Source organism: Neophocaena asiaeorientalis, unplaced genomic scaffold (assembly GCF_003031525.2).
Source record: "Neophocaena asiaeorientalis asiaeorientalis breed wild unplaced genomic scaffold, Neophocaena_asiaeorientalis_V1.1 scaffold141, whole genome shotgun sequence".
Taxonomy (NCBI): domain Eukaryota; kingdom Metazoa; phylum Chordata; class Mammalia; order Artiodactyla; family Phocoenidae; genus Neophocaena; species Neophocaena asiaeorientalis.
In genome coordinates this window covers 3,551,313-3,564,897 of record NW_020174267.1, presented here as the reverse complement: position 1 = coordinate 3,564,897, position 13,585 = coordinate 3,551,313, and the positions used below count along the sequence as shown (strand labels likewise).

At 44.5% G+C, this 13,585-nt stretch overlaps 2 protein-coding genes across 2 annotated transcripts in view; one reads left to right on the top strand and one right to left on the bottom strand.

Annotated features, from left to right (window-relative positions):
- The window catches only part of UGGT2 (UDP-glucose glycoprotein glucosyltransferase 2), a 165,058-nt gene extending 163,918 nt beyond the window's left edge, over positions 1 to 1,140 (top strand). Inside the window, exon 39 of the mRNA XM_024755268.1 lies at positions 566 to 1,140. Coding sequence (XP_024611036.1) covers positions 566 to 588 — 23 coding nt within the window. The 3' untranslated portion in view covers positions 589 to 1,140. The remainder of the gene's footprint in view (positions 1 to 565) is intronic.
- A 5,036-nt stretch (positions 1,141 to 6,176) lies between these two features.
- DNAJC3 (DnaJ heat shock protein family (Hsp40) member C3) overlaps positions 6,177 to 13,585 on the bottom strand; it is an 86,989-nt gene continuing 79,580 nt past the window's right edge. The window contains exons 10-12 of the mRNA XM_024755267.1: positions 12,730 to 12,862; positions 11,705 to 11,853; positions 6,177 to 9,969 (exon numbers count right to left, since the gene is read on the bottom strand). Of these exons, the coding sequence (XP_024611035.1) occupies positions 9,812 to 9,969; positions 11,705 to 11,853; positions 12,730 to 12,862 (440 nt within the window). The 3' untranslated portion in view covers positions 6,177 to 9,811. The remainder of the gene's footprint in view (positions 9,970 to 11,704; positions 11,854 to 12,729; positions 12,863 to 13,585) is intronic.

The window sequence follows — 13,585 nt, the reverse complement described above, 5'->3', positions numbered from 1 at the left end:
TTGAATTTTCAGTGTTCTTAAATCAGTATGCGACAGCTCAGTGATGCAGAAGGTGAGGAAACCATTTTGATCTCTAAGGGTCTTCGCTAGTACCGATTCTCACATTTGTACAGTATTTGTGTCTGTGTTTGAATGCTCTGTCCTCCCATCTTAGATGAGGACCATATACGTCTTCTGCTTTTTGTTGTCCCGTTACATTAATAACAGGATACTTTGTACGTGGTGAGTCATCTGTCGGTACTGTTCAAGGCCTCTATTGCCAGGCAGGGTGCTAGGTCCCGAAGACAACAAAGATAAATAAGGTGTGGTCCTTGTTCTCATAGAGTCATGGGACCTGGCTTCTAGGTGGGTAAAGAGGCAAGGAGTTATGATACAATGTAACAGATACCATAACATAGAAAGAGCTATTCTTATGGCACATAATGAAGCAAGTAGGTACTAAACTAACAAGAGGATCCTCAGGGGGCACCTATGCTTTTTATTATATTAATTCATACCTCAGTCAGGTTTAAGCTAATGTGATGTTTGAGATTTCAGGAGCTAAATAAACTTTCCTCCCCTACAGTTCTGACACATGATGAACTCTAGCACGGGCCTGTGTTAAGAAGATGAGAAAGTATGACGAGAAATCTGCCACCTGCTGGGGAAATGTGGAACTACTGCTAAGACTTCTGAAAGTTTCATTAAGGATCAGTGACATATTCTTCAATTTAAATTATTTAAAAATACATGTGTTTAATGTATTGAATAAGTTTAAGTTATATAAGCAATGGCCATTGAGTATTTAAAACTAGATTGTCCTCTTTCCCGATTGCTTAAAACAGTGTTTTCACCAGTTAAAGTGATAATTTTGCCAGATAACCACGTAGAAGAACGTATCTGACTAGCTGGTCCTCATGGGGAATTAGCAAACCATCTACATGTTTGGATATTCCAGCTCTATGTGCATCCATATTTCTTCATTCAAAAGATGCTTTTAAATTAGAGAAATCTATTTTGTGTTTTTTCTTCTGAGAAAGAAGGACTCATGGTTATCTCCGAATAATTTTTTTTTAAAGTAAGCCCATTTACACCTTAACTGTTGTTTTAAAATGGAAGTAGTGTCACAATGTAATTATTTTGTTTATCCTAAACCATATGATGTTTTAATCCTATGCAGTATTTGTATTTTTTTAATGTTTCTAATTTTTATTTTATAAAACGATATTCATGGGCTTATGGGGTATATATGTATTCTTTTTAAAAAAGAACTGGCTAGTTTTATAGAAACTTAGTTAAGAGTGTAAACAGTTTGTTTTCCTGTTTTATATTAATAATAGATGAATAGGAATAGTAAATGTTCAAAAACTATCCAACTATTCTAGAATCATAGGATCTTGGGACTGGAGAAGACCTCAATGTCATTTGGACCCTGTCCCCTGAAGAAGCTGATTGAATAGGGCTGAGGTGAGCGTGGGAAATCATGATTGTCTAAGAAGCTCTCCAGATGACTCCGGTGATAAGTGAGGTTTGAGGAACAGCCCCCCTTACAAGGCCCTGCCAGGTGGGCCCTCAAGCCATCTTGGAACCTTCCAGGGCCACATGGAACTGTCTGCCTCTGGAGACTGGCTGGTCCATCTTTGGACAACTCCGTACAGAGTTCCACAGTGAGCCCGAAGCTGTCTACTGGCAGTCTCTACTCTCGCTCCTTTGAGCTCTTCTGAATGAACCCAATCCTTCTCTATTGGATGGCACAGCCCACAGAGTATTTGAAAATAACTACTTTGCCCCCAGCAGCTTCGTTCTTCCTAATGAGAGATCACAAGGCCTCTCCCTCTCCCTGTAACCTTCCCTTTGTTACTTGTTTGGGTTTGTCTGTGATAAAATGGAGTGTTCCAGGTGGGGCCTGGAATGGAAGTAGATTGTTCCTGTGGGTTCCCAGGGTCCTAAGGGATGCTGTCAGAGGCTTGAGTGGTAACTTGGCCTGGGGTGAAGACCCCAGTTCCATGGGGTCTCCGGTTCACTCCTCTTTGGAGTCGGGGCTTGGTGAGAGGTAAGAGTCTCTGTAAGCTTCTAGCTTAGACCAGGTGCTCCAGCCCAGCTACCTCAGGTCTGCTGTGGTGCTTTCGGCAGAAGCCCCAGCTGACTGTGAGATGGTACTTCACTAGGTAATGGCACCCGATTTCCACACTTATTACTACCTACCATCTCCAATATGCTAGATTCTGTACTTCACAGAATATAAGCTAAAACTGAAGAATAATGTAGTTTGTAGCTTGTGATTTGAATGGCTAAATTTTACATGTCTCATTTCCAGATGAATGATACCTTATATCTAAAAATCCAGACTTGTAAATATTTCTTTACAGGGAGATTCTTTTATGAAATGGCTAACTTTTACGTCAAGTGCATGTAGAGCGCAGCGCCATACAGAGCTCTGCCCTCCTCGGGGACGCGCTAGGGGAACTGAACCGCAGCCCACCTTGGAGCGCAGGGCAGCCCTCGCAGAGAGGGCCACCAGCTCCGCTGCCCTGAGGGCGCTGGAAGGTAGCCCTCGGCCTCCCACATACATTCCCGACCCTGAATTCTGGTGCTCAGGTGCAGGCCGTATAGCAAATTTTAACAAAACTCAAATCCTAGGAGAGAGCGGAGACAAACAGTATTTCCCATTTTGAGAAGTTGCAGTCCACTTCTCCTTCCTCCTTCTCAGAGGAAAGTCAGAACAGAGCGTATCTGAGAATTAGGAGATTTTGAGTTTTAACCATGAAAAGACATTTAAGTTTGGGGTGTAAGTTTTGGTATAAGGTAAACCCAGAATATAAGACTGAAGACAGTCCAAAGTCTTCATGCCTCCCACATGCTTTGGTACAAGTGGTTAGATGTTTGGAAGTGCCCATCCTTCGGCTCCAGTTATCCTCAAGTTCAGGGAACAATGAAGCTCCTAGAGGGAGACAACAGAATACTTCCAGGAAGCACCACAGGCCGTCAGCCTGGGCTTACAGACAAAATCAGGCTTTTCTTTAATAGTAAAAATGTAGTTTGACACAAATGGGAGGCTGCCCAAAGAAACGGCTGCTCCCGTGGGTCAGGTCCAGCGCCTGGGAGGCAACCAGACAGACAGCTGCTACCACCCAGAAGACCCAGATGAATAGTGTTCAAGGCAGTAGGTATATGTCAAGTCAGACTGTCCTTCAGTAACTAAAGCACAGCTGAGAGAATTTTCTTCCCTGAGATACAGCAGCAAAGAAGTTGGTGGCATTTAACTTCCCGCTGGAACACATCAGACTGTTGTTCATCGAAGGGTTCTGACATTACGTCTCAGATCCCTGGTTCAGAGATCAAACGAAAAGTGCTAACGGATCCAGGCTCAGTACCACGACGTCTCAGTCACTTCCCAGCCCCTGTCTTGCCCACTTCTGTTCAGCAGACTTAAGGGGGTCCTCCTTCTTCCAAAGAACCAATTGATTTTAAGACCTTACTTTTGGTGGCAAAGTGAGGGAGGTGAGGCACAAAGGTTCAGGACTTTGGTGGTGAGCGTGCAAACAGGCAACTCTCTGATGGCAGCACGTGGTCAGGGGTGCCAGCCCACCCTGTAACCACTCAGAAGATGAGTCGAAGTGTTAGGTAATGGGACAGCTGTTCCCCATTTTGCTGTTTATCAGCCCGGCTTATCAAACATCAAATTCTATTTTCTGAGAAATTCTAGAGTGAAGTCTCTTTACTTAGAACCTACTGTTAACAGCTTCGTTTACAGACTCCAGATTTGGAGAATCATCTTGTCGCCTACAGTTCATAATTACTTGAATTTAAGTGTATTTCCATCGTGATCCTGCCCAACTATGTAAGGTTTGCATCCTACGTGATTTCACTTTAAAATCAAAGGTTTTGATTACAGTTGAAGGACGAAAAGGTATTCCAATTCTAAAAGACTGGTTCAAGACCAAAAGATTTGAATGACAAAGGCTCTGGGTAGCCCAGTGTTTAAAATTTGGGGCAAAGTCAGAGGAGGAGTAATTTTGGTACTAGCCTTGTTGAGTAAGATGAATTGCGAAGTAAACGTAACTAACCATACGGTGGAGTATCTAATCTAGTCCAGAGCACCACGCTCAAATTCCCTTATAAACAAAAGTCAGCAAACCCACCAGTGGCGTGTAGGCTTTCCTTTGTTTTCCCACAGTCTGCTTCCACCAGAAAAATGTTTCCAGTTTCATCCGAAGGCCAATAATCTAGGTCTTCCTAACCTGAACAAATCCAACAAATATCTAAGTACCTACAGTGCGCGAGGCTGTCCTTTGGAAGTTACTAGGCCAGCTTAAGTGGCATTCACTAAATATCCAAATGAAAATGCTGGGCAGGGAAAGTGTCAGGAAGGCGTGAGAAAGTGACATTTAGGTGCAAAGGGAAGCAGGAGGAAGTGCACACAGGGCGCAGACTAGCAAGGGGGTAGTTTTGTTCCTTTGAGGATGAGAAGGAGAGGAGGGGGTGGGGAGGCTGGAGCCAGGTGCACAAGGTGACCTAGGGGAGTTTGTCAAGTACGTGGAGCGCTTTGGTGATCTGACCCTAAAGTGCAGTGAAGGGCTCTCACATTCATCAGTGTTAATCCAGAATCTCTCCGGGGGTATTTCTATGCCTGCATTGTTTCCTAAGTTATATTTATTCATAACATCATTCCCGACTGTATGGGGTAAAAGCTCTTGGATAAGGACAAGTAGCCTTATTTGGGATCTGATGATGTGATTTTTCTTCATTACACAGCGTCCGAGACAAAATTCCCCTGGCCTAAGGCCATGCTGTACAGAGCATTCACTGCATGTTGACCTACCAAGAGGAAGAGAAGCTAGTTTGCCTGCACTAAAATCTTGCCACTGTAGAATTTATGAGGTTTTAGTAACCTGCGGCAACAAAAGCATAAGCACTGCAGGAAATACAACATTGCAACAGGTGGTATGTGTGAAGGAGTATTAATAAAATCCTAAGAAAACTGTAATACAGTGAAGGATTGTTAGAAGAGTTATCCTTTGCTATCTTTAAAGAATCTTCCACAGAGAGAAAAATCACATCCACTTAGGGCACCCAGTCTTAAAAAATCCATTACATAGATACATACATACATACAAATGAGACACTATTCTTACAGAAATCTCCTGTAAGAGCAGGAAACATGCAAATAACGCAGACTTAAATCCACCAAGAAACGCTGCAAGCAGTGGTTTCTCCTTCGTGCTTTTTAACAATGTTCGATTCCAATTTCCTCAGGAAGACCTTGGAACTCCTTCTCCCAGTGGCCCTTCCAAATCCAGCTGCTCGGTCCCTCGTGATATTAGAACTGGAGGAGATGCTTCTCCCAGTAGACTGACCTTAGTGAAGGCTGGAAATGTATTCAAAACAAGACTGCAACCTCGGAGTTGTCACCTGGAGGCCTTGTTGGAAACTGAACCCTGCGTGAGGCAGTGGCAAGGTGACTGTGCGTCTCGTGCTTCTGTTGATCTCCAAGGAAGGACTGACTCGGTGGATAGAGGTTCGCGGAGTTCAGGGTCTCTGGGGTGTGACCTATGTGCCTTAAGATTGGAGTGACTGGATTTCTTGGGCGTGAGGGGAGGAAGGGGAGGGGATCAGGGCGCACAACCCCTGAGGGGCTGGCAGACTCGGCTCTCCCCTCCTGTGCGCAGGCAGGCAGCCCTCAGGCCTGTTGCAGGCACGTACAGTGTCTTCAGAGGAAGGCTGATTGGCGATGCGCTGCTGAGGTAGGTGCCACGATTCTTAAGAATGTGGAAACTGCTTTCTGGGTGAGTTCTCTACATATTCTAGCTGTCCTGCAGTTTTAGGACACGCAGAATACACGAAGAAAGCTCCTTTGGTTTGTAGTTAGAGATCTGACTGAGATAAGCCGCGGTGTCCCCTCCACCCCTTTCAGAACTTGCAACAGAAATGTGCATGTTATGATATAAAAGGGAAAGTCCTCAGAGCCAACCTACGTGTTAGATTTTAACGGTACTGAGAGTGAAGAACCGCCACCTGTTAAGGCCTCACTGTCCTAGGACCTTGGGGGCTGGGTTACGAGACTGTAACATTTATGCTTTTTGCGCTCTTCCTGCAGCTCGTGTCAAGCAGGAGCCCTCTGTCACCTCAGTAGCTGATTACGTGTAAAGCAAAGTTGGAAAACAGACTTCTCCAAAAGACTGAAAGCAAGAAAGTACTCATTTGACCATAAATATTTTTATTAAATGTGAAAATACACGGGCATAAAAATAGTACCCATATTTGTAGACATGTCTGAGACCCATTTCAGTTAATGTTCGGTGGTGTTTTTACTAAGACACGAAATTGAGATGGATTAAGTTACTTCGTCTTGTCTCATTCAAACCAACCACAGTAGGAGTAACGGCCTAACTGATCAGACATCTCCAGTGTTTCCCCTCCCCTGTGCTCCGCTTTCCACTGCGCGGAAGAGGTTCAACCCACAGAGGCACGAAACAAAGTCTGTTTACTACACACAAAGCCACGCAGTGGCTAATTTTACTCTTAAATCATTCAGCAAATGAGATCATTAAACAAAACTAATTATCCCCACCTATTAACATCATTTGCAATTACAGAATAAACTCTGCTACTAACAAAAAAGGAATGATCTGATTTAGAATAAGGAAAATTGTTGGTAAATCAGCATTTGCCTTCCTCCTTCCTTTATAAACATGGAAAAGTCAACTACATTCAACGTAGCTGCATGAGTTTCTCTAGGTTAACCACTGGTGTGTACTCGATGAAAACGGCACAGGGCCGGTCACCGGTGCCCTGTCCCTCTAAGGAGGCGCAAGCCTGACTGAGGAGACATTTGTAACGCAGCGTCTTGTGCCCTTTTTTCATGGTAAATGTCACATACAACTTCTGACCAATTTCATGCTTTACAGGTGAAATCTTTCATTTTCCACCATGAATAGAAAATGGTACCAACTTAAAACTGCGATTCTTTTAGCTTTTTTCCTTCATACTTGGTTATCAGTAGTATTTTTCTCTTAAGCTCTGGGTAGTTTTTACATTCCATTATCAGAGTCCCAAAAAGTTCTGTGGTCATACTGATACTTAAACTTTTAATACTGCCTGAAGAGAAAAATGTTTTAAAATTAGTATTGTTATATCCAATTCACATTATTAAACTATTGAAGTCGTTTCCCAGTTTTCATTTTATCCATGTTAAGAAAGCACAGCCTTTCAGAAGTGGGCATTAATTTATCCTCTCTTTTTAGAACTTCTTCAGGTTTATAGGCTGATGTGTTGAATACTTGTTGCTGTGGAAGAATATCCATTTACAGGCCAGCGATATTTCACTTCCGGCGCTCACTGAAAAGGGAGGGAGGAGTTCAACAGGGAACGTAATACAGCCACGGCTGGGCGCCCCGCTCATTTGGCTTTTCCAGAGAGCACCACACCGGTTACCCGGCACCCGCGGGAGCGGTGGCGACCTCCTGCGTCAGGCCGCCAGGACGGACAAGTGTCCCTTCGCACTCCCAGCATTCTCCTCGGTCACTCTGAAAGAAGCGTGGAGTGACCACCTTCCCAACCATGCAGATGCCAGAAGACCGCTGATGACCCTCACAGCTGGAACTTCAAGGTCGTTATTTTCTTCATTAATTAGCAAAACAACAGAGCCCAGAGAATTTCTGTTCGTGGCGTTGGCGCTGGGCACCATACTTGCTTCTCCCTCTTCACTGAAAACGAGTAACTCTGCACATTTCCACTGCGATGACTAAAGTCCGTCCACGGTAAGGCTTTAGGAACAGGATTTATAGTTATTACAGGTGGAGAAAAAATATAGTTATTACAGGTGGAGAAAAAAGTGAAGCAAACAGCCCTCTCGGCGGCGGGGTGGCAGTCGGCGGGGTGACGGGTGCCCAGGACGTGTGGCCCGCCTCCAGCCCTGCGGACTCCTTCCAGCTCCTCTTCGCTACAGCCTTGCACCCTCTCCTCCGGATAGAACGGCAAGTGGTTTGTTATTTCCTCCTTCTGATTCTGTGTGAAAACTCTTACTTGTGAAAGTCAGTAGAGGCCATCGCTAGATTTCAGAGAGTTCACAGTGACATCATATATGAAAGAACCAGATTGAAAAAAAAATTGCTGATGTAACTAATGAAGTAACAAGATTAAAGAATAAACAAAAATGAATTTCCCTTGTAAATTACTTTCACACTGACTTGAATTTTGAGACATTAAAACAAAATGAGAGCTGCAAGCTGTTTGCTAGTTTTCAAAATGCAATCTTAAGTTTATTGGTAAGAAATAAACTTCTAAATAGATGCAGAAAGCACTCACGTGTTTTGTTCATCTCAACTATATGTTTTGTCTCAGTTTAAACAACTTTTTTCCACGCATGTTTCAGGATGACTGTAGAAGAAAACGATTTGTGCTTGGCTGGCTGTTGTGGATATTAGCAGTCAGGACGGTCCCTGCAACTCAAAGAAAATGCTTGATTTCCTGAAAACAATGTATTAAGCCTATCCTGCTTAAACTGCTTCAGAATGCTCTGAGGCAAAAACAAAAACCTTTCCAGAATGTAATAATTTTTATCTAAAGTAATTCTCTTAGATTTTAAATGCAGCATCATAATTCCATAAATATTTCGTGTTCTTGATTAAAGTAACACTCATTTTTTTTTTTTTTAGGGAAAAAATTATCCAGTATATAAAGAAAGACTGAATAGTTCATTTCTCTTAAGAAGAAGGTATCCCAAGAAGAGATGCCATCTTGACAGTGGACATACAGCTGGAGCTGACTAGATCTGTAAACCTGTTTTCTGTCGTTTTGTTGTTGTTTTCTGGCAGAGAACATCCAGAGGCATCAAGGTCTGAAAAAGGGGCAGCAGGCCTGCTATTTAATGCCCACCTCAAAACAGTCCCACACGAGCATCCACGGGCCAGGTAGGCCAGGACCTAAGAGGTACTGTCGGCTGTATTTACTAAAAGTGGGAAACATGGCGTTCTGTTTGTTTATGTTGACTGAGCGACTTTACATTTCTAAGCCAATCCTGTTACAGGAAATGCTGTTTAACTCACAACTTCAGTTGTTAAAGTACTTCATTCTGCACTACAGCAATATTATTTTAAATACCACTGCTATATTATCTGAACCTATTTTACATATTACTTTTTCGTTTGTTGTGTTTCATATTAAAAGGGCCAGTAGGATTTACAATTAATTCTATTTCAGTGATTTTCAGTATTCCCCTGCAGGTACTGAACAAAAAAACATACATGCTTAATTAACATCGGTCCACATCTAACCCTGGCTCCAGCGACTATCATTCGGTAGCAGGTTTTCTAAAGGACAGGCTCTGCCCACCTTCCACGACAGCCACGTTCATGCTCGTAGAGAGACGGGAACGCACGTGGAAATTTAACACGTTTACAATGACCGGACTGACCGGAATTAAGCAGAGCTGTCCCTGAGAACACACAGCTCAGCATGTTCATTCCTCTGGGAGAATCCTGACACCACAGCTCCTCACAAACGCAGGCACTGACAGACGCGTAAGCAAGGATGTGAAGAAAAGAACTGCCATGTGCTCCAGTGTAGAAGAATACAAACTCTGTGCGCCTGTCTCAGACTCCTTCGTCCCGACGTTCACAGCCCAGACACAGAACCGAACCGTTCCCCTGCCTCCCAGCCCTCACAAACCCATCAGCCTCAGGTCTAAACGGATAAGAACAGATATTTCCTATGAAAACAACTCTTTGGTCATGGACAAACCGAAAGACTGAAATTTTTTTTTCATTAAGATCCTGGAACAAGGTTTTTTGTGTTTAATCTTTAAAAAATGAAGAGCAGAAAAACAGCTGGTTTAATTGAAGTGGAATTTAAATCTAAAAGGTCCGCCTGAGCTGAAGGGATTGAACCCTTGCCATGAGTTCCAGCTTCTGTGGAAAGGGTTGCCGCCCCCTCCTTGTTGGCTTTCTGCATCCAGGGGATCTTCTCCATCGTCAAACTTCTTCCTCATCTCTGTAAAAGAAAGCAGCGAGCTAAGAGCCAGGCGCTGCCAGAGGTGCGGGCTGAGGCGGGGTCTGAGGACCACACCCCTCGGCTATCGAGACAACCGTGACCGACTGATGCTCAGATCCAGCCTCCCTCTCCCACCCAGATCACAGGTTTCAGGAGAAACCAGTCATGGAAAAGGCAGTGAGGTTCAGGGTTGAAAATGGATATTCATGCAAGTTCGGACCCCCTAAATCTTCTCTCCTCACAAGAAGCTACCCAAGGAAATTCTTCTCTGGGAAAGCCGAGGAGTTGCAGGGAATGAGACCTCAAAGTCACGCACGCTCTTCTGATCAAACGGCCGTGTTCACCGTCCTAACCCCCAGTATCACGTCAGCCAGGCGAACCTCGTCAACCCATGAAGCATCTGGGCCTCACGATTAAATCTAAACAGAAGGAAGGCTCCCAGACCTGAGGGAGGGAGGCGCCCTATCGTACAGGCCAGGAGGCCGCCTCCACTGCTGTGCCTGTCAGTCCAGAGCGAAGCCCGTGATGAGACAGAGGCCAGTGCAGACACGGGGGAGACAGGAACCCTGCGGGCAGCAGACGAGCAAGCTAATATCCTTATAGGAACAGCTGCCATCTTTACAGTAAGGACGAGGGCCGAGAAGAAGGCACAGAGAACAGAGAAGAACTCCTAGTGACCAAGGGTGCGGCTCTCTTCTCGATGCACACGGCTCTGCCCGCAGGGCCCCCGCTCCCCTCAGGGCTCAGCTCCAGAGCGCCTCACCTGCCCGCTGCGCACGCTGAGGACAGAGCCATTCACGGGCATCGACATGTGCAGAATGAAAGAACAAACAGCGTGTATCCTCCTGTACTCGTTAAGTAACTCCTCCCTCTCCCACTGGATTGTAAGTTACTTGAGAACAAACATCATTTACTTTCAATTCCATAGCATAAGTAGTTCAGAAACTTGTCAAATGGGCATAAAGTGTGATTTCCTTCTATTTTGTTAAATTTGTCTAGCTCAAGTCATAGTTTCTCCTCCCACTGACATGGAAAGCCACAAAAAAGCAGTAGGTAGTAGCTTAACATGAAATTCCCTCTGGAAGTGTCAAAGCACTGCTCGGTATTACCTAAATTCTTAAACCGTCTCCCTCATTTTCCAGGTCATTTTAGCTTATGGTGAAATAACATATCAACCAGTAAATGGAATGACCATTAGAGCTCGGGCACGATTCCTGGGGAGCCACTCTCAGAGGTGGGGTGGGCCCTGGGCCGGGGATCTGCCTGTGTCCCACCACTGCACATTCCTGCCTGGCGGTCCATATCCTAATCAAGCTCCTGTAAGTTTGGTATAAAAATTCACATTGATCTGTGAAGCTGGAAGGAAAAAACCTAAGAGGATCCCTCTTGTTGTACTTGCATTATCATTGGTGAAAAAACCAGAGGCCCAAAAAGTTCTAGGAACTTATTCAAAGAGAGGTAAGAGTCACCCTCAGGCCTCCTGATTGCACACTCGGTGGCGTCTCCACTGCACTGTGCACACGAGGGTCCCTAGAGTCTGACAAGGGTAGACATGAAAATGGGCTTCAGGGACCATCACCAGCTCCCGAGGTCAGCCCCAGGGGGCCCACCCACCACGCGCCCCACTGTCCACTCCTGACACGGCCTCTAAGACGGGCAAAGGAATAGAGCTAAGAAGTCGCCAGTCACTGACTCAGCCATTTCAAGAGAACAGAAACATTAAAGCAAACAGTACCTGGGTCGGAGAGGACTTCTTTAGCAGCTGCTATGTCAATGAACTTTTTCTCAGCTTTTTTCTTTTCTTCTTCATTCTGGAAGTTATCTGGGTGCCATTGCAGTGCTAATTTTCGGTATGCTTTAATGATTTCTTGTTTTTTGGCATTTCTGAAGGGTGGTAAATTAATTCATAATCATTAGTTAGGAAGTGTCCAACATACTGCCAGGAGGAGCTAAGAGGGGCAGTTAGGGAGACTCCACTGGCAGATCAGCAGCCCGGTTTTCTGAATACCGCATCATAACCGGCTGAGCGTCTCCCCCAGCACTCCGTGTGACCCTTACAGGCGCCAGGCTTCCTGATGTCAGAATCTCACCAGGAACAAATTTAAGTGCTCCTGAGCTTTACAATTCTCCCTTAAGAAAACTGCACTGATGCATTTTTAAACTTTCTGAATTTCCAAACCACCATGATCGATTCTTGGCATTAAAAGAGACACTGACTCTTTGAAGCCCACTTTGTATTTTGCTCCTGGCTTATTAGCTTACTCAAAAGAACAAAGTTTCAGACTGTTAATTGAAAGAGTGATGGTTCCCCTGTTCAGGGAAGGTGGGTCTAATATAAAAGCAGGTATTGAGTAAATTACATTCTCCCTGTGCCTTCAAGTTCATTCTGAAAGTGCCACTTTATTTTTAGGCCTAGAGACAGTTATCTTTTCCCCAACCCCTCCCTCCCTCCTGTCCCCACCAAAAGAAAGCTCACTCCCACCTCTTTACCCTTCTTAAAAAATCTAGGCCCAGGACCTATTCATGCCACAGTGTCCTTTGTCACCAACTACTAATTCTCCATCATTGCATGACTAGTCTATCAAAGAAATTTATCTGTAATATATTCAAAACAGCTTTATGATGTTCAAGATTGTTAGGGTTTAATCTATGACTGAAATTACCTAAGAAAAGGAAATGAATCAGAGGGAAAAAAGAGCAACAATTAGCTTTAAAACAGTTGATTAAAAATAACAATGTGAATTTAAATTTATAATTCACCTTTTTACTCCCAAGATTTTATAATAATCTCGTTTCTGTGACTGTTTCAGTAGCCTCTGTGCTTTCTCTAGCCCTTCTCGAATCTGCTGGTCATTCTCATTGTGTTCCTGAGCAGTTTCATAGTCCTGAATAGCTGTCAAAATACGGTGAAGACAGTGCTGTTAAAATGAATTAAATGTTTGTGACCTTTACATACCCTGCAAATGTGACACTAAAGTCACCATCCTCAACCCCTTCCTTTGCCATTACTAAGAGCCTAAGAAGTGATATCACCTTAATAATTTTGTTCAAGACCACAAAAGGCATAATTAAGGCTGAATCAGGTAGCCTACTGCTCCCGTTCAGTAAAAGCCACACTGCTTGTCTACCTGCCCACCCTCCCACATTACCTTCCCCACAACTGTAAGGGGTCTTAATATCAGCACTTTAGGCAAAGCAATGAAGGGCCTGTTGCACAGGAAAATAAGACAGCAGCAAAGAAAAGCTTCATGGATAGCTATGGGGCCACGGTTCAGAAGAGTGAGAGGCTCAGAGACCTGGAGAAACCATCAGCAGTCAGAATGAGCAGTTCACCCACAGGTTTCAACACAAACTATTACAAACCTGATTTTTTTTTTTTTTTTTTTTTTTTTTTTAACAATCAAAACAGAAAGACAGGGCTTCCCTGGTGGCGCAGTGGTTGAGAGTCCGCCTGCTGATGCAGGGGACACGGGTTTGTGCCCCGGTCCGGGAAGATCCCACATGCCGAGGAGCGGCTGAGCCCGTGAGCCATGGCTGCTGAGCCTGCGCGTCCAGAGCCTGTGCTCCGCAATGGGAGAGGCCACAACAGTGAGAGGCCTGTGTACCGCAAAAAAAA